Raw genomic sequence first — 24,919 nt, forward strand, 5'->3', positions numbered from 1 at the left:
TGCTTCAATTTATTAGATTTATTGGGAAGCATTAAACAGTTCTGCTTGTAGATATTAAAAGATTAGAAAAAGAAACGCATTTTCAAAAATGGAGAAACATCGCTTCTCGGCCTTTTGGCTAAGATCAAGTGTAGTATCAAAAATGGAGAAACACACCATTTTCTCTTTTATTTGTGTATGAGCACAATGTATGTTTTTCATCCCTCTTTGTTCTGTGTTCTCTCTTCCACATGCGGTAAGTGGCAACTTTAAAAATGAGATTCTAGGGTAGGATACTTGGTGCCTGGTGTCTAAATGAATAAAACCTAGTTGAAAAGACCTTAGAGGTCATCTAGTCTGACCGCTAATACATGATTTCCCCTTGACAACATTCCAGACAAATGAAGTCCAGCTTCTGCTTCAACTTTTCATTTTTTCCCTAAATGTTAGAAAATCCTTACTCACTGATAAAATCTAACTTTTTGTAACTCGAACCCATTGGTTCTTGGTTTGCCTTCCAGGGTGATGAAAAAAGATCAATTCTTCCTGTTCCTCATAGTCTCTTGAATAGTTAAGATTGCTGTGGCTATCTCAAATCTTCTTCATGGTAAACATTCAGAGAGCTTATACTTGTTCCTCAAAAGCAAGGATTTTGAATTTTTCAGTTCCCTCTGAGTGAACAAGTTCATGTTCATTTAAAAATTGAACCCAGCCTTGGGACACCTGGGTGGCTCTTCAGCTCAGCTCAGGTCTTGATCTCACATGAGTTCAAGCCCCACGTTGGGCTCTGTGCAGGGTATGAAGCCTGCTTAGAAAAAAAAGAAAAATTGAACCCAGACCAAACAACTAAAAAGTAAAGTGGCAGGTTATCACTTTTCTTATTTACACACTAAACTTGGCAGCCTTATTTGCATCAATTTACCTTGTGACAGAAAAAGCCCTCCAAATCTTTTCCTCCGTTCCTTTCCTTTTTCCTTTCCCTTTCCCCTTCTTTCCTCCATACATACATCCTCCATTTTTGGACTCTGGAAGCTGGGTTTTGGAGCTGGATTTACAACATGTCACATTTGGCCACTTGTTAAGATCATTCAGAATGCCTTCTAGTTTCGTATTGTCTATAAATTTGGTAAACATCAGAATCTTTAACCATATAACTTATAAAAATGTTACATGGGATAGAATCCTGTACTATGCCATAGTGACTTTTCTCTGTTTGATATATATTATTAATGTGCACTCCTGTAGGTACACTAATACCTTACACATCTTGAACGTATTTACTATGGTCCAAAGAAAATACACCTTTTTTTTTTTCACTGCTGGCAAATGCCTGGCCAAAATCAAAGCATTCCCCTCAGCTACCTGTCTGGTAACCCTTAAGAAGGAAATCATGTCAGGAAATAGAACCAACGGCGGTTCATCTTTTAAAATCGGTTCTAAATCTTGGTTAAGTCTAGCATCATACCAGCCTGCACTTTGGGAGAGGTGATAGCTGGGATGGGGGTGGGGGAGATACAAGAAGGAAGAGGAAGTGAGAAAACACGGTGTGTTGCAACACTAAGTCCTTGAGCTTCACTGCAGACAACTGGTTTCTCCTTCGCTCTTTAGCTTCAAATGAGCTGCTGTGGCAAATTTTGACCCAGCACAACGACTTTAGAGGTTTACCTTCACTCGTGATTTTACTAAGCAAACGAATGCAGTAAAACGATCTGCTTCAAACGTAGGTAGAAACGAGAAACGGAAATAGAAAAGCCTGAAACAGCTCCAATGCCGCAGTGAAGCTGTGACAGGTGAGCGCCTTCCACTCGGAAGGCCCAAGATGGCTGGGCGAGGAACACCGCTACCCTCGCGGGGGCCTACCCCAGGAAAGACAGGGGTCGCGGCACGCCCCCCGCACGACACGGATTACGTAATCCCGCTCGCCGCAAACGTGCCGCAGGGTGCCCGCCCCTAGCCCCTCCTCCCGAAAAGCGCGGCGGCCAGTGTCGCACGTGAAGCATGCTGGGACTAGCTCTCAAGCCTCCCGGCAGCCCCTGCGACGGGCGCGGTACGTAAGGAGCTGGCCGGCGGCGGACGTTCTCCGTAAGATGGCGGATCGTCGGCGGCAGCGCGCTTCGCAGGACACGGAGGACGAGGAGTCTGGCGCATCGGGCTCAGACAGCGGCGGCTCCCCGGCGCGGGGCGGCGGGAGCTGCAGCGGTAGCGCTGGAGGCGGTGGCAGCGGCTCTCTGCCTTCTCAGCGCGGAGGCCGAGCTGGGGCCCTTCATCTGCGGCGGGTGGAGAGCGGGGGGGCGAAGAGCGCCGAGGAGTCGGAATGTGTGAGTGCGCGCGGGCGGGGCCGGCCGGGGGGCGGGGTGTAGGTGGTGATGCGAGGCTGGGAGTTGATGGTAGATGCTGGGGCATATCGTGTTAGAGAAGAGAGCTATCCCAGTGCGGTGTGCATCCGGAGCCCCAAGGGAGGAGGAGGTGTTGGGGTGTCAAGGGGAAGGGTAGAGCCGCTGTAGATGAAAAGCGGATGTTTATTCAGAAATTGGGGCTGGAAGTGAAGAGATCGGACCTCCCTCGGCTGCTATTTGTTAAAGATGTACCTTTCCTCATTTCCCTTTTCAACCATTTTGTGTTGAGTCTTTAGCTCCCCACCCTCTGGAAATCACGGAACTAACCCATGTCATCTCCTTCCCTTCAGGAGAGTGAAGATGGCATGGAGGGCGATGGTGAGTAGCATTATGACAAGTTTTTTGCCGGTAAACTCAGATCACCTATCTTTAGCAGTTGACATCCTGTCAGACTGTTATGGATGTGGGGGAAAAGTGCCATAACGTGGCTCTTTGTAGCACAGGGCTTGTAAGCATACATTTTAGCAGTATGATGTTGGGCAAATCGCTCTTTGAGCCTGTTTCCCATTTGTAAATAGGGACCGTAATTTTATCTCCCTGATAGGTTGATGTCAGAATTGAATTAGAGTCTTAGCTTGACTCAAAAAGCAATCAGGAAATGTATTTATAATCATTTCTGTTGCCTTTTTTTTTTTCCTTACGTATTTCTGTTTTGTTTCAGCTGTTCTCTCGGATTATGAAAGTGCAGAAGACTCTGAAGTGAGTGTAACAGGTTCTTTTTTCTCTGTTATCTAGGTTGGAAAATGGTTTGTTTGTTTTTAATGTATTTTAAAAACATGTACACACTCGTGGTTCAAAAGTACCATGACCCACTTGTTACTGTTCTTGTGCATTCTTCATTTATGCTCTTCAAAAACTGTTATAAAAGGTCTTGTTTAGAGTGAGGGAAATTTGGTGCATGCCTCTTTAGGTTTCACGTGATACACTGTTAGTGTTAGTTTTTCACTCTGTCTGCGAAAAATAAGGTTCTAAATTAGAGAATGAGAACATCTTGAAGTCCTTCACGGGATCTTTGGCAGTTCCTTTTATGCTACCTACAGAATGAAACCAGGCAGTTGGATATTTTTTTTCAAGTGTGAAGACCTTAAAAGGGCAGGATTCTGAGTGGTTTGTATCAGAAACATCCCTCAGTTTATAGGGTGCTTTCTCCCTCTTAAATTCAGGAGAAAATTTCCATAAACCAAGCTTTTGTGATCTTATTTTGGTTGGATGAACTACCAGGGAATGGCTGTTTGTTTCCTGGGGTTGTTGAATAAAGTCCTGAGTTCTGGATTTTGATCATGGGATTATGAACAGAAGGAATTGGATTGTGGATCAAAGGTTCATTGTATAGATTTTGTAGAACTGTTACTGTGTATTAGATTTCCATTAAGCACTGAAAATGCAACAGTGAACGCTATACCACAATTTCTGTCTTTAGGAATGACTTAGTAAGGAAGTTGGATAAACATGCAGGCAATCCTAGGACTTGGTGACAACTGCTGGGGACAGGGTTAAGTAGGGTATTAATGGCTGAGTACTGAATCCATTTTAGGTAGTCAGGAAAAAATAAGTTGGAGTTAGACAAACCATGTTCTAGGCAGAGGGAACAACAGCTGTGAAAGTCCTGACACAGAGTAGACTGAATTATTTGGAAACTGATAGTTTGATGTGGCTGGAACATAATAGGTATGGGACGGATACCAGAAATAAAGGCAAATTAGTGAACAGGGGCAAGATCGTCGAGGGATTTTCATGTACCTGCTATGTGCCAGGAGTTGTGCTGAGCACTGGAATAAAAGACAGACATGGTTCTTCCCTTGTGGAGAAAATAGACAAGTAATTACATTAATGTTTGGTGAGTGTCATAATATCGGAAGCATAGGGTGCTTTGGGAACACATGGTGGGAGCAACTAACTGGGTTTAGGAAACACAGAGGATGGGATGTTAAAATAGAGATTTGAAGGGTGAGTGGGAGTTAGCCAGGCAGAATATCCTAAGCAGAGAGAACACTGGGAAAAAGGTCTAGAAGGAATGGACTGCATGACCATTTGGAGGATGTGAAAAGTTTAGCATGACTGGTGCTAAGTGATGAGTCTGAGTCCAAATCTTAAAATATCTTGTAAGCCAGATTAAAATGTATTTGGATTATAGCGTAAGGAAGTGAGAAAGCGTAACAGGGTTTTCACCAAGTATGTGATGAATACTGATGGCTTAAATTTTATTATATTATTATTATTATTGTTATTTTAATGTTTATTTTTGAGAGAGCAAGACAGCATGAGTAGAGGAGGACAGAAAGAGGGAGACAGAGAATCCGAAGGAGTCTCCAGGCTCCAAGCTGTCAGCGCAGAGCCCGATGTGGGACTCGAACCCACAAACTGTGAGATCATAACCTGAGCCGAAGTTGGACGCTTAACCGACTGAGCCACCCAGGCGCCCTTATTTTATTATTATTTTTTAAGATTTTAAGTAATCTCTACACCCAACGTGGGGCTGAAACCCACAACCCCAAGATCAGCTGTTGCATGCTCCACTGACCAAGCTAGCCAGGCTCCCCTGAATTAGACTTAAATTTTAAAGAAGTGTTTGTCAGATCCAAGGGACACCTGCCTCAGAAAATCCAGTTGGCCAGTTCTGAGCAAAATCTTGCAGAGGGAGGGAAGACTCAGACATTTATATGTTAATAAGATCCCAGGTTGATATTTATGCACAGTAAAATTTGAGATCTTTTTTTTAAGTAGGCTCCATACCCAGCATGGGGCTTGAACTCATGACCCTGAGATCAAGAGTTGGACACACTACCGTCTGACCCAGCCAGGCATCCCAAGAATTATTATTTTATAACCGTTATCTTGTCTGCAATTTTAGTTGATCTGAGGGGAGCAAAATTGGAAGCAGAAAAGCTAAAGCAATGTGCAAGTTGAGGCAAGCAGTATATGTGGCCTGGAGTGGAGTGGTGTGATAGCAATGAAAACGGAACTGGACAGGATCAAGGGGCACCTGGGTGGCTCAGTCAGTTAAGTGTCTGACTCTAGTTTTGGCTCAGGTCATGATCTTGCGGGTTTGTTGGTTCTAGCCCTGTTGTCAGGCTCTGTGCTGACAGTGCAGGGCGTTCTTGGGGTTCTCCCTCCCCCCCCCCCCCCCCCCCTCCCCCCCCCTCCCCCCCCCCCCGCCCCTCCTGAGCTCTCTCTATCTCTTAAAATAAATTAACTTGGGAGGAAAAAAGTGGACAGAATTGAAAGCTATTTAGGTAATGGAATTCATAGAATGTGGTGATTGATGAGATGACTTATTTTCTCTGAAGTCAGTGATGAAGTTAATGTGTAAAGAGTAGAAGGGAGATGAGAGGTTTTGGGGGTGAAGAATGTTTGCAGTAGTCACTAGAGAATGGAAACCCTGGAAAGATTGTTATGCAGAATGCAGTGTTCAGTGAAGTTTGTTGATTATGAACTTATAGCATCTCACCGTTCTGTATGTAAATGAGTTTGGGTGTTATCCTAATAGCAAGGAAAGAAAGCTACTGATGGCTTAAGTAAAGAAGATGAATTGTGGGTGAGGCAAGACTTGGGACAGGGAGAGCCGGTTAAGAGGTTGTTAGGACAAGCCAGGGAACATGATGGTACCCTACAGAAGAGACATGGCAGTGGGACTCAGATTTGAGACCTGTTAGGTGGTACTAACAGAACTTCTTGATTGAATGTGGAGCCTGAATTAAGGAGTCAAAGGGATGCCCAGGTTGATGAATGAGAGAGAGAATGGGACACAGGAAGGGTGCCTGGGTGACTCAGTTGGCTAAGCAGCTGACTTTGGCTCAGGTCATGATCTCGTGGTTCATGGGTTCCAGCCCCACGTCGGGCTCTGTGCTGACAGTTGAGAGCCTGGAGCCTGCTTTGGATTCTGTGTCTGTCTCTCTCTGCCCCTCCCCCAGTCACATTCTGTGTCTGTCTGTCTGTCTCTCTCTCTCTCTCTCTCTCTCTCTCTCTCTCTCTCAAAAATAACATTTTACGAGAAGGGCACATGGGTGGCTCAGTCAGTTGTGTATCCGACTTCGGCTCAGATCATGATCTTGCGGTTCATGAGTTCAAGCCCCGCGTCGCGTCAGGCTCTGTGCTGACAGTTCAGAGCCTGGAGCCTGCTTCGGATTCTGTCTCCCTCTGCTTCTCCCACTCACACCGCCTCTCTTTCTCTCTCTCTCTCTCTCTCTCTCTCTCTCTCTCTTAAAAAAAAAAACATTAAAAAAAAAAAAAGAACGGGGCGCCTGGGTGGCTCAGTCTGTTAAGCATCCGACTTCGGTTCAAGTCATGGTCTCACAGTTTGTGGGTTCAGGCACTGCATAGGGCTCTGTGCTGACGGCTCAGCCTGGAGCCTGCTTTGGATTCTGTGTCTGTCTGTCTGTCTGTCAGTCTCTTTCTCCACCCCCTGCCCAAACTCTGTCTCTCAAAAATGAATAAACGTTAAAAAAATTTTTTTAAAGAATAAAAGAATGGGACACAGGAGGAGATTTTAGGAAGAAGAATGGTGGGTTAAATTTTGGATGTTTTGAAATTGAGGGACTTGTGGGACTTTGAAATGGCAATATATAGTATATATATCGTCTGAAAGTTAAGAAAGTCTAGTTCTGCTCTAATACAGTAGTCACTAGCCAAATGTGGCTATTTAAATTTAAATTAGTTTAACTTAAAATCAACTTCAGTTCTTCAGTTGCGGTGGCCACATTTTAAGTACTCAGTAGCTAGGTGTGGGTACTGGCTGCTGTATTGGACAGCATAGAAAAAGTTTCTATGGACAGCAGATATATTACAGAAAAAAAGCCTGGTATCCTGACTTTAATAGTAATCCATTGCTTGCATTTCTTCTTGATTACTAACTATATACCTATACGCTACAGTTCAGTCTTGCCTATTAAAGTATGATCTCTCTTGAGGTATCTGGGTGGCTCAGTCTGTTAAGTATCTGACTTTGGCTAAAGATATGATCTCAAGGTTCATAAATTCAAGCCCCACAGCAGGCTTGCTGCTGTCAGTGCAAAGCCTGCTTTGGATCCTCTGTCCCCCTCTCTCTGCCCCTCTTCAACTTGCGCTCTCTCAAAAAAAATAATAATTTTGATTTTTTTTTTTTTTTTGAGTTTATCTTGAGAGAGGATGTGTGCAAGTGGGGGGGGGGGCAGAGAGAGAGAGAGAGAGAGAGAGAGAGAGAGAGAGAGAGAATGGGAGAGAGAGAATCCCAAGCAGGCTCCATTGATGCACTATCAGCATGGAGCCTGTTGTGGGGCTCAAACTCATGAACTGTGAGATCGTGACCAGAGCTGAAATCAAGAGTTGGACGCTTAACCGACTGAGCCACCCAGGTGCCCCAAATTTGATCGGTCTCTTAGTCTACAGGTTAGTTTTTCATCCCTTTCTTTTCCTTACAGTTAATCTGTTGAAAAGGTATTGATGATTGTTCACTCGTGGTACAACCCAACATGCCTTTTCTGTCCTTTGTATTTCCTGCAAATTATTTCCAGATCCATGGAAAGACAACATGAACCAAAGATTTTATCTTGAACAAAACTGATCATTACTTATTTTCTTTCCCTTATAGGTCACTTGCTTTTTTTGTGTAGGTATTCCCAGTATATATTTTTTAAGGTCCAGTAATTATATTAGAATTTGTCTGGTGGTAGTTGCTCTGGGTTGGTGTTCACAGGTATGAGATGTACTCTGCAATATGTCATGGAACTCCTATCCCAAGTATTTTGTTTTATTTATTTTTATTGTGTATTTATTTTTGAGAGAGAGAAAGTGTATGTGCTCAAGTGGGAGAGGGATAGAGAGAGTGGGGGACAGAGGATCCCAAGTAGGCTCTGTGCTGATGGCAGAGAGTTGGATGCAGGGCTCCAACTCACGAACCCTGAGATCATGACCTGAGCCAAATTTGGACACTTAACCAACACAGCCACCCAGGTGCCTCCTAAGTATTTTATGTGTGTCTTCAGTATTTGACCCTTTCTTTCTAATCCTTTTTTCCTTTACTTCTTGATTTTTAAAAATACTTTTTCCTTATCACTTTTATTTTCACTTAAGGTGTTATTACTATGTTTATTCACTCTTGTGTTTCTTCTAGTTTTAGGCTTTGTATTTGAAATGATTTTTTTTTAATTTCTAGTACTTTCCTGAGTTCTTTCGTTTCGTTTTTGAGTTTTTCTAACTCTGATTGATGTTCTTTCATATCTTACCTAATTTTCTTAATGCCTTTTTAGCTTTTTTGAAATGAAGTTACACTTTTTATATGATATGTCTGTCTTCTGTCATGCTTTCTTTGTAGAATGCTCTTATTTTTTCTTTCTCATGATAAGTTCATATAGGATTTGACCTCTATATTTTTGTTACCGGTTTGTATTTTATGTGATATTAGTTTTCCTGATCTGTTAGAAGGACATATGGCTCAGAGTAGCTTTTTCTGACTTCATAAAGCTCTTTCTGTTGTTTTCCTGTAGTGTTAAAAAAAAAAAAAAAAGTGGTGGATTGCTTTCTGTGATTTCCTGCTCTTGTTCCCTTTCCTAATTTGTTCTGTAGCTTCTCTTCACTCCTTGTGGTCCTCTCCTGCTCAGTTGGATTGTCCTCTCAAGTTTCTCTTTGGTGTGGGACCCTATCCTAGAAGGCAGCCCTGGCAGCTGGGTCGGTTGCAAGATTTCAGAGATTTTAGACACCTCGAGCCCTTTCAGAGCTTCTCACTGCAGGACCCTCACATTCAAACACTATTGGAGACAGTAAAACTCCTCCTACTTTCAACTGTTGTTTTCAGTTTAGCTTTCTGTTAAATAAATACCTGTTGATTAGTTCAGGGTTCTCCTGTTCTCAGTTCCATTTACTACTCTGCTTTCTTGAGTACGGACACAGTCTGGTGCAGGTCTTAATAGCTGTTCGTGCTTTATTTCTGTTTGCTTGTATTTTGAGGTCTGGGGAATACCTTGTAACCTAGTTTTGTTGTAAACGTCCAAAGCCTTTAAAGGGCTTTGATTTTGCTGTCTAGAAGCCCTCATTTCATGTGGAGGTTAGAAGAGATCAAAAACTGCGGCTGCCATTTTCCCAGAATCCTGGGAAAATCCCAGACAATTTTTAAACTTGTTTTTTTATTATTACTATTTTTATTTTTAATTTTATTTATTTTTGACAGAGACAGAGTGTGAGCATGAGCTGGGGAGGGGCAGAGAGAGAGGGAGACACAGAATCTGAAGCAGGCTCCAGGCTCCAAGCTGTCAGCACAGAGCCTGATGCGGGGCTCGAGATCATGATCTAGGCCGAAGTCGGACACTTAACCAACTGAGCCACCCCGGGCCCCCCCCCCTTTTTTTTTAATGTTTATTTATTTTTGAGAGAATGCAAGCAGGGGACAGGCAGAGAGAGAAGGGGACAGAGGATCTGAAGCAGGCTCTGTGCTGACAGCAGAGAGCCCCGATGCAGGACCTGAGCCCGTGAACTGTAAGATCATGACTCAGCTGAAGTTGGATGCTTAACCGACTGAGCCACCCAGGACTGTCCTATTTTTTAGTTGGGTTGTCTTTTTATTGAGTTATAAAAATATATTCTAGATACAGGTTCCTTATCAGATACATGATTTGCAAATCTTTTTTCCACATTCTGTGGGTTTTCTTTCTACTTTCTTAATGGTGCAAGGTTTCAATTTTGATGAAGTCTAATATATCTGTTTTTTTCTTTTTGTGCTTTTGATGTCATATCTAAGAAGGCTGAATCCATGCCAAAACCAAAGTCATGAAGATTAACTCCTGTTTTCTTCTAAGAGTTCTATAGTTTTAGCTCTTAAATTTAGGACTTTGATTCATTTTGAGTTAATTTTTGTATATGGGGTGAGGTGAGGGTCTAACTTTTTTTTTTTTTTTTTGCATGTGGCAGTTTTTTATTTTTATTTTTTAATGTTTATTATGAGAGAGCGCGAATCAGGGAGGAGCAGAGAGAGAGGGAGACACAGAATCCGAAGCAGGCTCCAGGCTCTGAGTTGTCAGCACAGAGCCTGATGTGGGGCTGGAACTCAGGAACCACGAGATCATGACCTGAGCCGAAGTCACTCACTCAACCAACTAACTGAGCCTCTCAGGTGCCCCTGCATGTGGTAGTTTTGATCAAAGGAGTATTGAAGAGTTTTAAAGAGGAGCAGGCTTAGTTTTTTAAAAATGTATGGCATAAAAATTAAATGTATAGCAGGGGTGCCTGGCTGGCTCAGTTGGCAGAGTAGGCAACTCTTGATCTCAGGGTCGTGGGTCGTGAGTTCAAGCCCCACATTGGGTGTGGAGCCTGCTTAAAAAAGAAATGTATAGGGGCGCCTGGGTGGCGCAGTCGGTTAAACGTCCGACTTCAGCCAGGTCACGATCTCGCGGTCCGTGAGTTCGAGCCCCGCGTCGGGCTCTGGGCTGATGGCTCGGAGCCTGGAGCCTGTTTCCGATTCTGTGTCTCCCTCTCTCTCTGCCCCTCCCCCATTCATGCTCTGTCTCTCTCTGTCCCAAAAATAAATAAAAAAAAACGTTGGAAAAAAAAAATTAAAAAAAAAAAAAAAAAAAAGAAATGTATAGTAGTTCCAGATAAGACTTGTCTGGAGTGTGGCCATGGAAACAGATGGCCTGTAGCAGAGGTGAAGAGTGAGCATCTTGCTAGTCTTCCAAGTCTGTGGCAGGGTTGGCTCAAGGAAGGCATAGAGGTATATAGCTAGGTGATAGGAGCCTCAGGGGAGTAGGAATTTAAAATGATGCTGGAGAACTTAGATCTAGAAGAGACATTGAGAACCAGGAAGACACTAACTCTTGTCTTATACTCTGAAATACATAGGGAATGCAAGAATAAGCTAAAACTTCTGTGTGAGAAAGCTACCAGGGGCTTCAAGGGAGAGCTAGACTTGAGAGTTGGGGAGAGTATTCATTGAAGAGGAGTTTTGTCTCTGGAAAAGGATTTTGGTGTCAGTCCTTAGCCAAAGCAGTGTGATCCTGGGGTAGCACCTTTTTGTCTTCAGTTAGACCAGACTAATTTGGAGTCTTCTCAGCACTGCTGTTTGTATCTTTCTGTCCTGCCCTGGAAACAAAATTAGTTTCTCATTTGGAATAAAAGAATTCCCTCATTTGACATTCCACCATGGACTAGAGGAGGCAGAGCATAAGACAAAATTCTCATAATCATGCTGATACTATTTTAAGATGTTTGAGATCACTGTGTGCGTCTGTGTGTTTGTTTGGTGGGGACTAATGAATGAAGGTCACATATACATATTGAATAAGATTCTTGAAATTTCTGCTTTAGAACTTACAGGGGACATAAGATTAGGGAAAGAACTGAATGATTACCACCCACCCATCCCCATCTCAAGAGGAGGGGAAACTTCTTGTGAATGAGGGGAAATGGGAAGAATCAAGGGCACTTGGTTATTAGAAAGCTGTGGGTAGGGGCGTTTGGGTGGTTCAGTCAGTTAAGCATCTGACTCTTGATTTCGGCTTAGGTCGTGATCCCACGGTTTGTGATTTCAAGCTCCACATTGGGCTCTGCACTAACAGTGCGGAGCCCGCTTGGGATTCTGTCTCTGCCTCTACCCCACTCACTTGCTCTCTCTCATAATAAATACATTTTTAAAAATAAAAAAAAAAAAGCTATGAGTAGAGGCTTAATCCTTATAGTGTGGGTGTGGTCTTCCTCTAATTGTGGGTTTCATAACAGTATCACCTTTCAGGAATCTGACCCAAAACACTTAGAGGCTGAAATACCCAGATGCTGAGTAGGGAAGAGGATTAGTTGGCTCATTTGGGCCGGTTGGGCAGACGCCACTCTATTTGAAGAAAGGGTAGAAACTTAGAGCTTCTTTGCTTTATCAGGAATCTCAGAACTCTTTGATCACATTCCTGATGTTAGCATGAGTTTGGAGTTATGAGCAAGTCTAGTATAGATCAAGCGTCAGACCCAGTAGGAGAATAAGACTAGTGTGCACCTATCTACCAGGTGGCAGTGGGGTATTGGCACCCTGACCTATTAACCCAGCAGTGAGGACTAGCCCACCTTCCTTTGAACCCATTTCTTTGTTTTCAGGTCTCTAAACCTACCCTCCAGCCTATAGATTGGCCTCTGGAGGCCCAAATCCTGAGAGGAATTTGAAATGAAAGTATTCTAAAGCCAGTTCCCTCAGCATACGCTTTAATTGCTCCTTTTCTCTCCCTAGAACTAGCCACACCTTTATTACCTAACCCTTTCTGGTGGCCCCTGTTTAGTAGGTGGCCTAAGGACCCTCTTCTGTATGGACAGACTCAGCAGTTTCTCTGTCACAAGCAGGATTATCCAATCTTGATGTGGCAGGAGAGGAAAGGAGATGTGGAGAGGCAAGAAAGCACTTGAGCTTTGTTTTCATTTCTAAAATGCAGTGGTCATACAAGTTCTCTAGCTTTCTAAGTCATGGGTGCCTGGTTGGCTCAGTTGGTAGAGCATGCGACTCTTGATCTCGGGGTCGTTAGTTCAAGCCCCATGTTGGGTGTAGAGATTACTTAAAAATAAAATCTTAAAAAGAACAAGTTTTTTAAGCCAAAATTTTATAATTACATAATTCTGGGCTGAGTTGTTGGCTAAGGTGATCTCATGCTGCAGAAAGTTGAGTATTCGTATCACAGACATAAAAAATGTATGCCATTATTTCCCAATTTGAGGGTAAATAAATGCCTTGAAAAATCATAGGGTTATTACAGAGTTTGCAAATTCACTAGCTCAGTTCATATTATTTATAGACTAAATGTACATCTCCCACCTTTATGTATTACTGGTTTTGAATATACAAGTTAATACAATGTAGATTTTTTTGAAGTATTATTGAATGTATAGAAATTGTTTGTTAATATGTTTTTTTCAGTCACTGGGTGTTATATGAGCTATTGTCTAATGGAGATTCATGAAAATTTTGGAGTTTAACAAGAGGTCCACATAATCTAAAAGGTTGGGAATCTCTGCTCTAAGCTATTCTGAGATGAGACAATTCACAGCTTGAGTTAGAGTGTAGTTTTTAGGCACTGCATGTTTAAGAAATAATCCATGAAGAGAGAGAGAAATCATCAACAAAGATTAAGCTCCTTTTGTATGGTAGGCAGTTTTTATTTTTATTTTTTTTAATGTTTATTTATATTAGAGAGAGAGAGAGATACTGTGAGCAGGGAAGGGGCAGAGAGAGAAGGGGACAGAGGATCTGAAACGGTCTCTACACTGACAGCAGCCAGCCCGATGTGGGGCTTGAACTCATGAACCATAAGATTATGACCTGAGCTGAAGTTGTCCACTTAACCAACTGAGCCACCCAGGTGCCCCCTGTATGCTAGGCAGTTGAAAGCCTCTCTTTCGTATCTCCTGGGCTCCTTCCCCAGAGGCTACCATGGTTAACATTTCCTTGCATATCTTCCTGGAAAACTTACACGGATCTGTATAAGTGTATGTATGTATATTTTTTATTGTGTTTTGTGTGTGTGTGTGTGTGTGTGCCCCATCCTCTAGAAATTTTAGTAAGAGTTTTGATATGTTTGCTTTTAATTCTTACATGGTAGTAAAAGTTCATTAGAAAATGTTTCTATCCTAAAGAATGGAAAATAAGGGGCACCTGGGTGGCTTAGTTGGTTAAGGGTCCAACTCTTTGGTTTGACTTAGGTCATGATCTCATGGTTTGTGGGTTGGAGCCCTGTGTCAGGCTCTGTACTGACAGCATGGAACCTGCTTGGGATTCTCTCTTTCCCTCTCTCTCTGCCCTTCCCCCGCTCATGTACATGCTCTCTTTCTCTCTCAATAAACTTTAAAAAAAAAAAAAAAGAATGGAAAGTAAAAATGCACCATTTCCAACTGATGGGAACTTTTTTCAGGGTGAAGAAGGGGAATACAGTGAAGAGGAAAACTCCAAAGTGGAGCTGAAATCAGAAGCCAATGATGCTGCTAATTGTTCAGCAAAAGAAGAGAAGGGAGAAGAAAAGCCTGACACCAAAGGCACTGTAACTGGAGAGAGGCAGAGTGGGGATGGACAGGTCAGTGTCCACCATAGGCCTCCATTTTGGGGGCCAGAATAAGGACTCTTAACCTTGGAGAGAATAAGGAGCCCTTTGTCTGTCCTCTAGGAGAGCACAGAGCCTGTGGAGAACAAAGTGGGTAAAAAAGGCCCTAAGCATTTGGATGATGATGAGGATCGGAAGAACCCAGCATACATACCCCGGAAAGGGCTCTTCTTTGAGCATGATCTTCGAGGGCAAACTCAGGAGGAGGAAGTCAGGTACAACCATTTGTTGCTGCTATTAGTATGTATTTAGTGCTTACTATATGCCCGGCACTTTGCTAATTTATTGCTCACAGTACTTTAAGTTTTATGATTATCTTTTGAGGAAAGTGAGGCTTAGGATATTTGGTAACTTTTGGTGGAGGAACTGGGATCCAGACCCACACTTCCACTGCCTTCCTTAATTTGAGGCTCAAGACTCTGGGATATGAAATACTTGCATAGGCTGCCTTATAAGCAAGAGATATTTATTTCCAAGGTGCTGAGTAGTTTGAAGTGAAGTCTTTCCTCATTTTTGTCCCTTATTACATTTGAGCTCAGTAGGCTCTGTGATTCACTCTTGGTTTTGTATAATCTGTCTGGGAAAATGGGAAGAGCAGTGAAGTTCCTACTGTTTCTCTGCCCAACCCTATTTTTTCGTGAACATCTTTATATAATGGAATCTACCAGCCTAAGACACTTTTTCCTGGTTTTATCCAGACCCAAGGGGAGACAGCGAAAGCTATGGAAGGATGAGGGTCGCTGGGAGCATGATAAGTTCCGGGAAGATGAACAGGCTCCAAAGTCTCGACAGGAGCTCATTGCTCTTTATGGCTATGACATCCGCTCAGCTCACAATCCTGATGACATCAAACCCCGAAGAATCCGGAAACCCAGGTGAGGAAATTTTGCAGTTTATATTTATATTTTAGAGAGACCTTTGCTTTTTTAAATGCCATTTCAGCCTGTCATTTAGTCAGTGAGGAATGGGTGAAGTCTCCCTGACCTTCAGTTTATATCTCTAGTCATCTCATCTCTTTTGTTATTTCTTTCCTTAAGACTTTTGCCATTCCATTTATTCAGGTTTGGGAGTCCTCCGCAAAGAGATCCAAACTGGATTGTTGAGCGACCAAACAAGTCCCATCGCCATCAGGGTCCTGGGGGCACCCTACCACCAAGGACATTTATTAACAGAAATGCTGCAGGTACTGGCCGGATGTCTGCTCCCAGGAATTACTCTCGATCTGGGGGCTTCAAGGAAGGTCGTGCTGGTTTTAGGCCTGTGGATGCTGGTGGGCAGCTTGGTGGCCGATCTGGTGAGACTGTTAAACATGAAGCCAGTTACCGGTCACGGCGCCTAGAGCAGACTCCTGTGAGGGATCCATCTCCAGAAGCTGATGCTCAAGTGCTTGGCAGTCCTGAGAAGGAAGAGGCAGCCTCAGAGATTCCAGCTGCTGCTCTTGATGCTGCACCACCAGCCCCTGACAGGCCTATTGAGAAGAAATCCTATTCCCGGGCAAGAAGAACGAGAATCAAAGCTGGAGATGCAGTCAAGGTTGCAGAGGAGGTGCCCCCTCCACCTGAAGGGCTGAACCCAGCGCCTCCAGTCCCAGAAACTACCCCTTCTCCACCTGCTAAGACTGGAGCCTGGGAGGCTCCAGTGGATTCTACTACAAGTGGACTTGAGCAAGATGTGGCACAACTAAATATAACAGAACAGAATTGGACTCCAGGGCAGCCTTCGTTCCTACAGCCACGTGAGCTTCGGGGTAGGTACCTTAGGGTTAGTGACTAACTTTTTTCCCTGAGCATCACTGAGTTTGGGGACATGGGATTAGGTGTCTTGGGGATATAGTATCTGATAAATATCTTTTTTTTTTTTTTAGAGAGTGCATGCATGTGCAAATGGGGGAGAGGGAAAGAGAGAATCCCAAGCAGGCTCTGAGAGCAGGCTCCCTGCTTTCAGCACAGAGCCCATCACCGGGTTCAAACTCACAAACTGAGATCATGACCTAAGCCAAAATCAAGAGTTGGATGCTTAACCAACTCCACCCGGGTGCCCCTAGCTTTGTTTTTGTTAACTGAAAGAAATATATTCATAGGTATATTCATACAAAGATCTCAGAGAAGTTTTATCTGTTACCCAAGACTACCCCACTACTTTGCCTACCTGACCAGTTATCAATATTGACCTCCTGAATGCACAATCTTTTACCCATTCTCTGTGGCAAAAGTTGGAAGAGGGTGGCAGTGCTCTTATTATATGAATTAATAGTTAAATATTTGAAGGCAGATACTTACTCGTTTGAATTTGGATGAGAATTTTCTTTTTTTTCTTATTTATTTATTTAATGTTTTTTTATGGAGGGCTTTTATTTTATTTTTTTTAATGTTTATTTTTGAGAGAGACAGAGTGCAAGTGGGGGAGGGGGGCAGAGAGAGGGGGAGACATTTAATATTTATTTTTGAGAGAGAGCACAAGCGAGGGAGGGGCAGAGAGAGAAGGGGAGAGACACAGAATCAGAGAGAGAGAGAGAGAGGGAGACACAGAATCTGAAGCAGGCTCCAGGCTCTGAGCTGTCAGCACAGAGCCCAATGCGGTGGTCAAACCCACAAACCATGAGATCATGACCTGAGGCAAAGTTGGACTCTCAGTGGACTGAGACACCCAGGTACCCCTGGATGAGAATTTTCTAATCTGTTTGAAAGGAAAGCCTAATTTCCTTAATCTAGAGCCAGGCTACCCAATAGAGTTTTCTATAGTGTAAGAACTTTTTGAACAATTGTAATGTGCCTAGAGTGACTGAGGAAATGAACTTGCAATTTTAATTAATAGAAATTTAAATAACCACATGTGGCTATTGGATATCACGTTGGATAGCAGAGTTCTAGAAACCAGGACCTATCTACCAGGCTCTTGCCCATCCATCTTTCCCTCCAGCCAGGTAGATCAAAAGATCTTTTCCTTAGTTTCTTTTTTTTTTTTTATTTTTTTAATTTTTTTAATGTTTATTTATTTTTGAGAGACAGAGTGTGGGTGGGGGAGGGGCAGAGAGGGAGACACAGAATCTGAAGCAGGCTCCAGGCTCTGGGCTGTTGTCAGCACAGAGCCCAAGGTGGGGCTCGAACTCACAAGCTGTGAGATCATTACCTGAGCCGAAGTTGGCCGCTTAACCAACTGAGTCACCCAGGTGCCCCTCTTTTCCTTAGTTTCTGAAATCTGATTTGAACTTAAAGATTGGAAATCCTCATTTGGACTGGGAGTTTCAGCATCCTTCCCTGGTGTGCATGATTTTGTTTGTTTATTTGGAGAAAGAATGTGAGTGAGAGGGAGCAGAGGAGGGGGAGAGGAAGAGAGAATCCCAAGCAGGCTCCACGCTGACAGTGGGGGCATGAACCTACGAACTATGAGATCATGACCTGAGCCAAAATCAAGAGTGGACACTTAACCTACTGAGCCATCCAGGCACCCCTGTGCATTTTTGAATACCAAAAACCAATGTAGTATAAACTGGACCTGGAGTTGATCTTTGGATGGAGAAGTATACCCTTCTACTGATACCTTATTACCATTGGAAGGTGTCTTTTTTTGTCCTGAGTCATTTTCAGCCAGAGGGGAGTATCTTCCCAAATGTCCATCCTAGACCTCTATGGCCTAGAATAATTGGGCAGATTCACAGAATGTCTAGTTATGTTCAGAAACTTGAGGGCTGAGATTTTTCAATACGTTTGATAATGTACTGTGCTAATTATAACCTCTTAGGGATTCTGTAAAGGGAAGTATTTGGTGGGAGAAATTTGAACTTGCACTTTCTCATTGAAGTGTGTGTGTGTGTGTGTGTGTGTGTGTGTGTGTGTGTTCAAAGGCTTTATTGCTATATTAAGATTGCAGGCAGTGAGGACAGATTTCCAAATGCTGGTATTGACAGGAGGCAGAGATAGTTTAAAAGGAATTTTGTTGGGTCCCTGGGTGGCTTAGTTGGCATGCCTCTGACTCTTGATTTTGGCTCAGCTCATGATCTCATGATCTCATGGTTCATGAGATCCAGCCCAGCATCAGGCTCTTTGCTGACACCGTGGAACCTGCTTGGGATCCTCTCATTCCCTCTTCCTCTGCCCTTCCCCAACTCATGTGCTTCCTCACTGTCTCTCCCCTTCTCCCTCTCAAAATAAATAAATATTAAAAAAGAATTTTGTTAGTTTAAAAGAATAAAACAATTCCACATGTTGTATTTTTCAACCTGTAATTTTCTCTTTAGTCTTACTCAACATCTATCTGCTCTGCAGCCATGACTTTTTTTTTGGTATATTACAGGTATGCCCAATCACATACACATGGGAGCAGGACCTCCACCTCAGTTTAACCGGATGGAAGAAATGGTACAGAAAGGAAAAGGGAGTAGTTGGGGGAGCGGGCTGCATGCAACAGTTGTTCACTGTTTAAACCAGGATAAGGCCTTGGAGTCTGCTTTCCCATTGATTTACCCATATTTCTTTTAATTTGGCTCTCCAGAAAGGGTAGAGGGTCTAGGTTCAGATCTTGATGTTTCTCATTGGCTTTACAATTCATTTTGCAAATATTTTTTTAAGCTTTTTTTATTAGGTAATCTCTACACCTCATGTGGGGCTCGAACTCATGACCCTGAAGTCAAGAGTTGCATGTTCTTCCAACTGAGCCAACCAGAACCCCTTCATTTTGCCAGTATTGTTTAAATATGTGCCATATACCAAGGGTGTGTTTTGCAGCACCTACAGGAGGGTGGGACTTGATAGGAGAGTCAGCCCTCTGGGAGTCTTTTTGCTCAGACCTCGTTATTTCAGGGTGTCCAGGGTGGGCGAGCCAAACGCTATTCATCTCAGCGGCAGAGACCTGTGCCGGAGCCTCCTGCCCCTCCTGTGCACATCAGTATCATGGAAGGACATTACTATGATCCATGTGAGTTGTTTTGGGGGTTTTTTGTTTGTTTTTTTAAAAATTCTTGTTAGGCACCTTTCTTGGCAGGATGAAGTGAATTAAGAGACCCGCCTCTTGACTCCTAAAATTTCCCTTCTGACTTCTCACAGTGGTTATCAAACATTGTCTGGCTGCTGTTTTCTTCACATGGAAAACTGAGAACATCTTTTAAAGGGTTTGGGGGACAAGGAGACTTATCCATATGATACGAAGAGTGAGGGTTTATGAGAGTCCCAATGTGATATTTTACAGTGCAGTTCCAGGGACCAATCTATACCCATGGTGACAGCCCTGCCCCACTGCCTCCTCAGGGCATGATTGTGCAGCCAGAAATGCACCTTCCCCACCCAGGTAAGCTTTGCACCTCTGCTTGTATGCTTCCAGTACGTGAGGATATGTGTTGGGGGCTTCACAAGCTCCATCCTCCTGAGCTCTGTGCTGCTTGCTTACAAGGCTGGCCACTCTGGCTGCTTGAGCAACAAACTCCTCTTGGGTCCATCCTGAGGACTTCATCCTGAGTCTTTCTGTGCTGAGCAGGGCAGCCAAGCCATCCCATGGAAATGGTGTTATCTTCTATTTAATTTTTGTTTTCCTCTTCTTATCCAGGTTTACATCCCCACCAGACACCGGCACCTCTCCCCAATCCGGGCCTCTATCCCCCACCAGTGTCCATGTCTCCAGGACAGCCACCACCTCAGCAGTTGCTTGCTCCTACTTACTTTTCTGCTCCAGGCGTCATGAACTTTGGTAATCCTAGCTACCCTTATGCTCCAGGGGCACTGCCTCCCCCACCGCCTCCTCATCTATATCCTAATACGCAGGTGAGATGGCTAATGAGCAGATTTTTCTACACATCCTTTAATTCAGACGAGGAGGTGATATGGGAAGAATGCTTAAGGAATTTGAGAAAACATTTCGATGCCACTGATTTGCATGTAACATCAGGACGCCTCTTGGTGGTCAGGAGCTGGAAATGCAGCTTATGTAATGCCCATCGTCTGTTTATTGCCTTCTGTTTCTTGAATGGTATTTCATTGAAGTGTTTTGGTATGTCTTAGGTGGCTGTGTCTGCTATTCAATTGAGTAAAGAAGCTGTATTATCCTTACCAGCCCTACCCCTTCCTGTGCTGCTTAACTCCCGACAGGTTGACACCATCTGGTATGTGAGGTGTCACCACTGAGCTTAGCCTCTTCCATTTTTCAGCTGATGGTAAGAATTAGAGAAAGATGAGCAATACTTTGGAGGAGTAAGAACCAGAACATAATTAAGAGATAGTAAGGTAGAAATGAAGGATCACTTTAAGGGGCAGCTTAGAGATTTAAAAACTTACAAATTCCCCAGTACTTTTACTTTTGTGGCTGAATAATGCTTCCTGCCCGAATAATGTTTCCTGTTCACCATAGTTAGGGTGAGTTTGCCTAACTTTTTCTTCTGACTTATTGGGGTCCCAAGGCCCCATCACAGGTATATGGAGGAGTGACCTACTATAACCCTGCCCAGCAGCAGGTGCAGCCAAAGCCCTCCCCACCCCGGAGGACTCCCCAGCCAGTCACCATTAAGCCCCCACCTCCTGAGGTATGTAAGCTGCTTCCCACATCAGTGGGCTTTCCTTTCCCCTAGAAAATTTCTCTCCTTTTCTGAGTGTGTCTCCATGGCCTTTTTTTTTTTTTTTTTTTTTAACGACTGGTAACAAATTCTGACTTTATTATTTCAGGTTGTAAGCAGGGGTTCCAGTTAATATGAGTTCTTAAATATTTTAAATCGAACATCCTATAAAAGTAAGTGTACAATGTACTATGACTCTTACAACATTTTAAATCTTATTTATTTATTTATTTATTTATTTTTTTAATGTTTATTTTTGAGAGATAGAGACAGAGCATGAGCCGGGGAGGGACAGAGAGGGAGACACAGAGTCTGAAGCAGGCTCCAGGCTCTGAGCTGTTAGCACAGACCCCAACACAGGGCCCAAACCCACAAACCGTGAGATCAGGACCTGAGCCGAAGTCTGCTGCCCAACCGACTGAGCCACCTAGGCGCCCCAACTCTTATAACATTCTTAAAACTAATGCTCATGCTTATTTACTTAACAATCACCTAATTAATGCTTTAAGTTATAATCATGAGATATCTTGTGGGGAGGCTTAAAGGAGTCTCAAAATTTGCCAGCCGCTTTGTTTTGCGAATGCATTGAGCAGGATTGAAGCAGAAACCATTGTTAACTTGGCAGAATTTCATTTGGGAATCTGCAAGGGAAAAATGCAGGGCATTCTTTTTTAAGGAAAGGGAAATCTAAATTTGAGGTGTTTGCAGCAGAGCCAGTTCTAAAAGTCATGGAGAAAGATCATGGGGGTTTTATTGTTGCTTTGTTAGGGACTTTATTTTTTTATCTTTATTATTATTTTTTTTAACGTTTATTTATTTGAGAAAGAGAAGTGGAGAGAGAATCTCTGTGCTGTACTGCAGAGCCTGCTTGGAATTTTCTCTCTCTCACTCGTGTGTGCTCCTTCTCCTTCTTTCTCTCTCTCTCTTAAAAATAAATAAACATTAAAAAATAATAATAAAACACATGATTTAGAAACGTGGCTTTTTGAAAACAGCTTGTAAATGCCCAGAAGGTCCATTAACGATGTTTCTTCCCATTTCCCCACCCCTGTCAGAACAGCAGAGGTGAGAACCCAGGAGAGAAGAGAAATACAACTGGCTGTTTACTACCAGGAGGGCTTCAAAGTTATAGGGTGGCTCCTACCAGCAAGCAGCTGAATGAGGAGGACCCCTGCCTTCCTCTGAGGACAGACTCTGTTGGAGAAGGGGCTAACAAGTGGACTTCCTCCCATCTCCACTCTTTACTTGAGTTGGCTGTGCTCAGAGGAGCAGAGGTCCAGCCAGCTCAGGCTTCTGGGTCTACATCTAGAAGCCCATGTCTTTTACTCTTCTTCACTTTTTCCTGGGAAATTCAAGTGTCTTCTCCCAGGGAAGCTCCTTCCTGTATGTTTTGTTTCCTAAGACGTTCGTTTGTAAAGCCTGGCTTATTATTCTTAAATTAATATTCTTTTAGTTTCTTTTTCTCTTTGCCTTTAAATGAGACAAATTCATTCTTCTGATTTGCTAGCTCCTCTGGGTTCCCTTTTGGTCTTTCCCTGCATCCCAGATAATTGAAGTTTTACCAGCCAGTTTTCCCCCACCAAGTCTATAAAGAGGTGGCCTTTCATTTTTGTCTGGCCGTTGTTATTGTACTTGGATTCTCTCAATTCCTCTAACCCTCGAAGCAGAGCCGTCCACAGAGTGTCTCATTGTGGAGAAAAGTTCAAAGTGTGTGGTAGGAGCCCTTCGTCTTGACTTCGATTTCCAGGTGTCTGAGCCTCCATCAGTCCCTGTACTGTGTAGGTGTCAGTCCTCTACTTGAGGGCAGAGTCTCTACAGTGGGGAGAGATGGCAGTCCAGATGCCCTTGTGAGAAAGGGAGAGTGGAATAAGCCTTTGCCCCTTAAGGGTCTGTATTCACACAGTCCTCAGGGCTCAGTCTTGGAGGTAAGTGGAGTTAGAGGTCCCTCTGCTTCTCTTCTTTCCATCCTTCCTACCACACCCCCTTTCCAGTTGCTGTGGACCAATGCATCTCTCTAGAGGCAGATACTGTCCAGCAAGTGGTCTGCCCTATACTTTGCAGTTGCTCTTCTCCATGTCTTTCCTGCTACAAGTGTTTTAGATGTTACTACCTGATTTTCCCCAAGTTCTGCTCCTGTCCCTGCAAACAGAAGATCCCACATCTGGGCTTCAGGCCTAAGGAAGCCAGTCATTTTCGGGACAACGGCTCCTCTTCCTTTTCTTCCCTATCCATGGCGCTGAACCACTCCCCTGCTGCCTCTGTGGAAGAGATCCCTATTACTGCAGCACTTGTATCTGCCAGGGGTAATTTGGCCACTGTCCCTATCCTACAGAACCTGAGGGAGATGGTGATGGCTGTGTTTCCCCAAGTAATGTCACTGTTTCTATTCTCTCCAGGAGCTGACCTAACCACTCTTGAGTCACAGGTGTGGGGTGGGGGGTGGGGAGAGGCACTCAAGCTGTAACCCCCAAGGAGAAAATAACTGAGAGATTCTTCTAGGGGTAGCTGGTGGTTGTGCCTTTTGTAGGCTGTTCCCTTTGCCTTAAACCTGAAGATGTCTCCTCAAGCCTGTGGGCAGCATGCCCAGATTCCCAGACCTTAAGACACTGTGACAGTTGTCTCTGTTGGTCCACTGTGTTTCATTGCAAGAATTTCTCCATGTGTGTTGTTGTTGTTGTTGCTGTTGTTGTTTGTTTGTTTGTTACTATTTTAAAGGGTGCACATTTGTGATCAGCATTGTGACTTGGAGATAATAAAATTTAGACTGTAAACTTGGCTCCTTTGCCAGTGTTTTGCATGAGTCTTGATTTGGGAGGGACAGTAGAGAACTTGCTGACTCCCCAGAGTTGCGGTCACAACTCAAGGCAACTCAAGAATTCTGAAATGGAAGCCCTGAGAGGTGGGGAACCCACAGTTGTATCTGTATTCCCCATTGGCTATCTTATCCTAACTACATTGCCACATGGATCCAGGATATTATTCAGTCCCTTTGATTGGAAGCATCAGGGACAGAAAAAAGTAGTGAGATGCAACTTACCCACGTGAACATGTAGTTACCCTTTCACCTTTGTTAGTGTTTGGCAAGTGAGTTTCCCAGGGTAATGTGCCCAAAGTCAATACAACTGTACCAGGGGGAGGCACAGGTAGCTAAGCTTTCTTCTTGTAAAGACACTCTGGCACTGAAGTATCAAGAACCACAGCCTAAGAGGGAGGCTTCTATTAACCTTAGTAAAGGTAAAGCGGAACTATTGAGACCATCAGCTGTGGCTAATGCTGCCGGTTATCTAGTTCACTGAGCCTCTGATGTGTGCAGGCCGGTTCCTAGCTTCGAAGTGACTGTTTTCTTCCAGACCCTGGGTGGGGTGAGGTTTACTACAGAGGTGATGCCCAGTGTGGGGAGCGATTGAGTTTAATGTGGAGCTAGTGGCATCTGTTCTTGGACCACAAATCCTTGTGCACTGGGGGCATGGACATCATGGTATACCTTAAAACAGTTGGGACTCCCCCTGTATCCCTTGGTGCTACTGCTTGAGGCAGAGGACCATGATTCTTTTTCCCCCTACCCCTGATTCCTCTTAGTCATGTCCATTTGCTTTCCTCCTCCACACAGGGTGACGGGTAACTATGGCCCTGATCTCCTGGGGGTCATGCAAAGAATGCCAGGCATCCTTGGGGGTAGGATACTGGCAGGAGGGATGACTGTTAAGATGTTTCCTCGTCACCCCTGCCTCTTGCTTCCCCAGTCCTGCAGTTAGATCCCATTGCTCTCTGTTGCCCTGGTAACAAGCTCAGCAAGAAGAAACTCAAACTCAACAAAGCCCCCAGGTTCTCTGCCCTACCAGCCTGCCTTTCAGTGGGCAGAAAGCAAGTATGAGGGGCAGATCAGCCTTATGTAGCCTTGCCCTATTCCCTTCTAGAAGTCCATGGGCTGGACTCTCAGAGTTCTTTGCTTCCATCTTCTCACAGTTGTTAAT

At 43.8% G+C, this 24,919-nt stretch overlaps 1 protein-coding gene and 1 pseudogene across 4 annotated transcripts; both read left to right on the plus strand.

Annotated features, from left to right (window-relative positions):
• The first annotated feature begins 98 nt into the window (after positions 1-98).
• Positions 99-252, plus strand: LOC125927756 (uncharacterized; annotated as a pseudogene).
• A 1,273-nt stretch (positions 253-1,525) lies between these two features.
• On the plus strand, positions 1,526-23,721 carry CASC3 (CASC3 exon junction complex subunit). 4 transcript variants are annotated; one of them, XM_049635983.1, is made up of 14 exons: positions 1,530-2,297; positions 2,666-2,693; positions 3,037-3,074; positions 14,222-14,380; positions 14,471-14,622; positions 15,106-15,282; positions 15,469-16,154; positions 18,701-18,765; positions 19,207-19,321; positions 19,592-19,690; positions 19,946-20,160; positions 20,793-20,915; positions 21,055-21,118; positions 22,001-23,721. In XM_049635983.1, the coding sequence occupies exons 1-13, from the start codon at positions 2,067-2,069 to the stop codon at positions 21,076-21,078; spliced, it is 2,112 nt and encodes a 703-aa protein (XP_049491940.1). In that variant the 5' UTR covers positions 1,530-2,066; the 3' UTR covers positions 21,079-21,118; positions 22,001-23,721. The 4 variants fall into 4 exon arrangements, with proteins under 4 accessions (XP_049491942.1, XP_049491939.1, XP_049491940.1 ...); XM_049635984.1 differs by having other exon boundaries at positions 22,006-23,721; XM_049635982.1 differs by lacking the exons at positions 20,793-20,915; positions 21,055-21,118; positions 22,001-23,721 and having other exon boundaries at positions 1,528-2,297; positions 19,946-20,518.
• The last annotated feature ends 1,198 nt before the right edge of the window (positions 23,722-24,919 follow it).

Source organism: Panthera uncia, chromosome E1, assembly GCF_023721935.1.
Source record: "Panthera uncia isolate 11264 chromosome E1, Puncia_PCG_1.0, whole genome shotgun sequence".
NCBI classification, from domain to species: Eukaryota; Metazoa; Chordata; class Mammalia; order Carnivora; family Felidae; genus Panthera; species Panthera uncia.

What these genes read in the sequence shown, in the direction of transcription:
- CASC3 (XM_049635982.1), top strand. Translation starts at nt 2,067, where the DNA reads ATGGCGGATCGTCGGCGGCAGCGCGCTTCGCAGGACACGGAGGACGAG. An exon ending in GCGCCGAGGAGTCGGAATGT is followed by an intron (nt 2,298 to 2,665) that starts GTGAGTGCGCGC and finishes CCTTCCCTTCAG; the next exon opens with GAGAGTGAAGATGGCATGGA. An exon ending in AAAGTGCAGAAGACTCTGAA is followed by an intron (nt 3,075 to 14,221) that starts GTGAGTGTAACA and finishes AACTTTTTTCAG; the next exon opens with GGTGAAGAAGGGGAATACAG.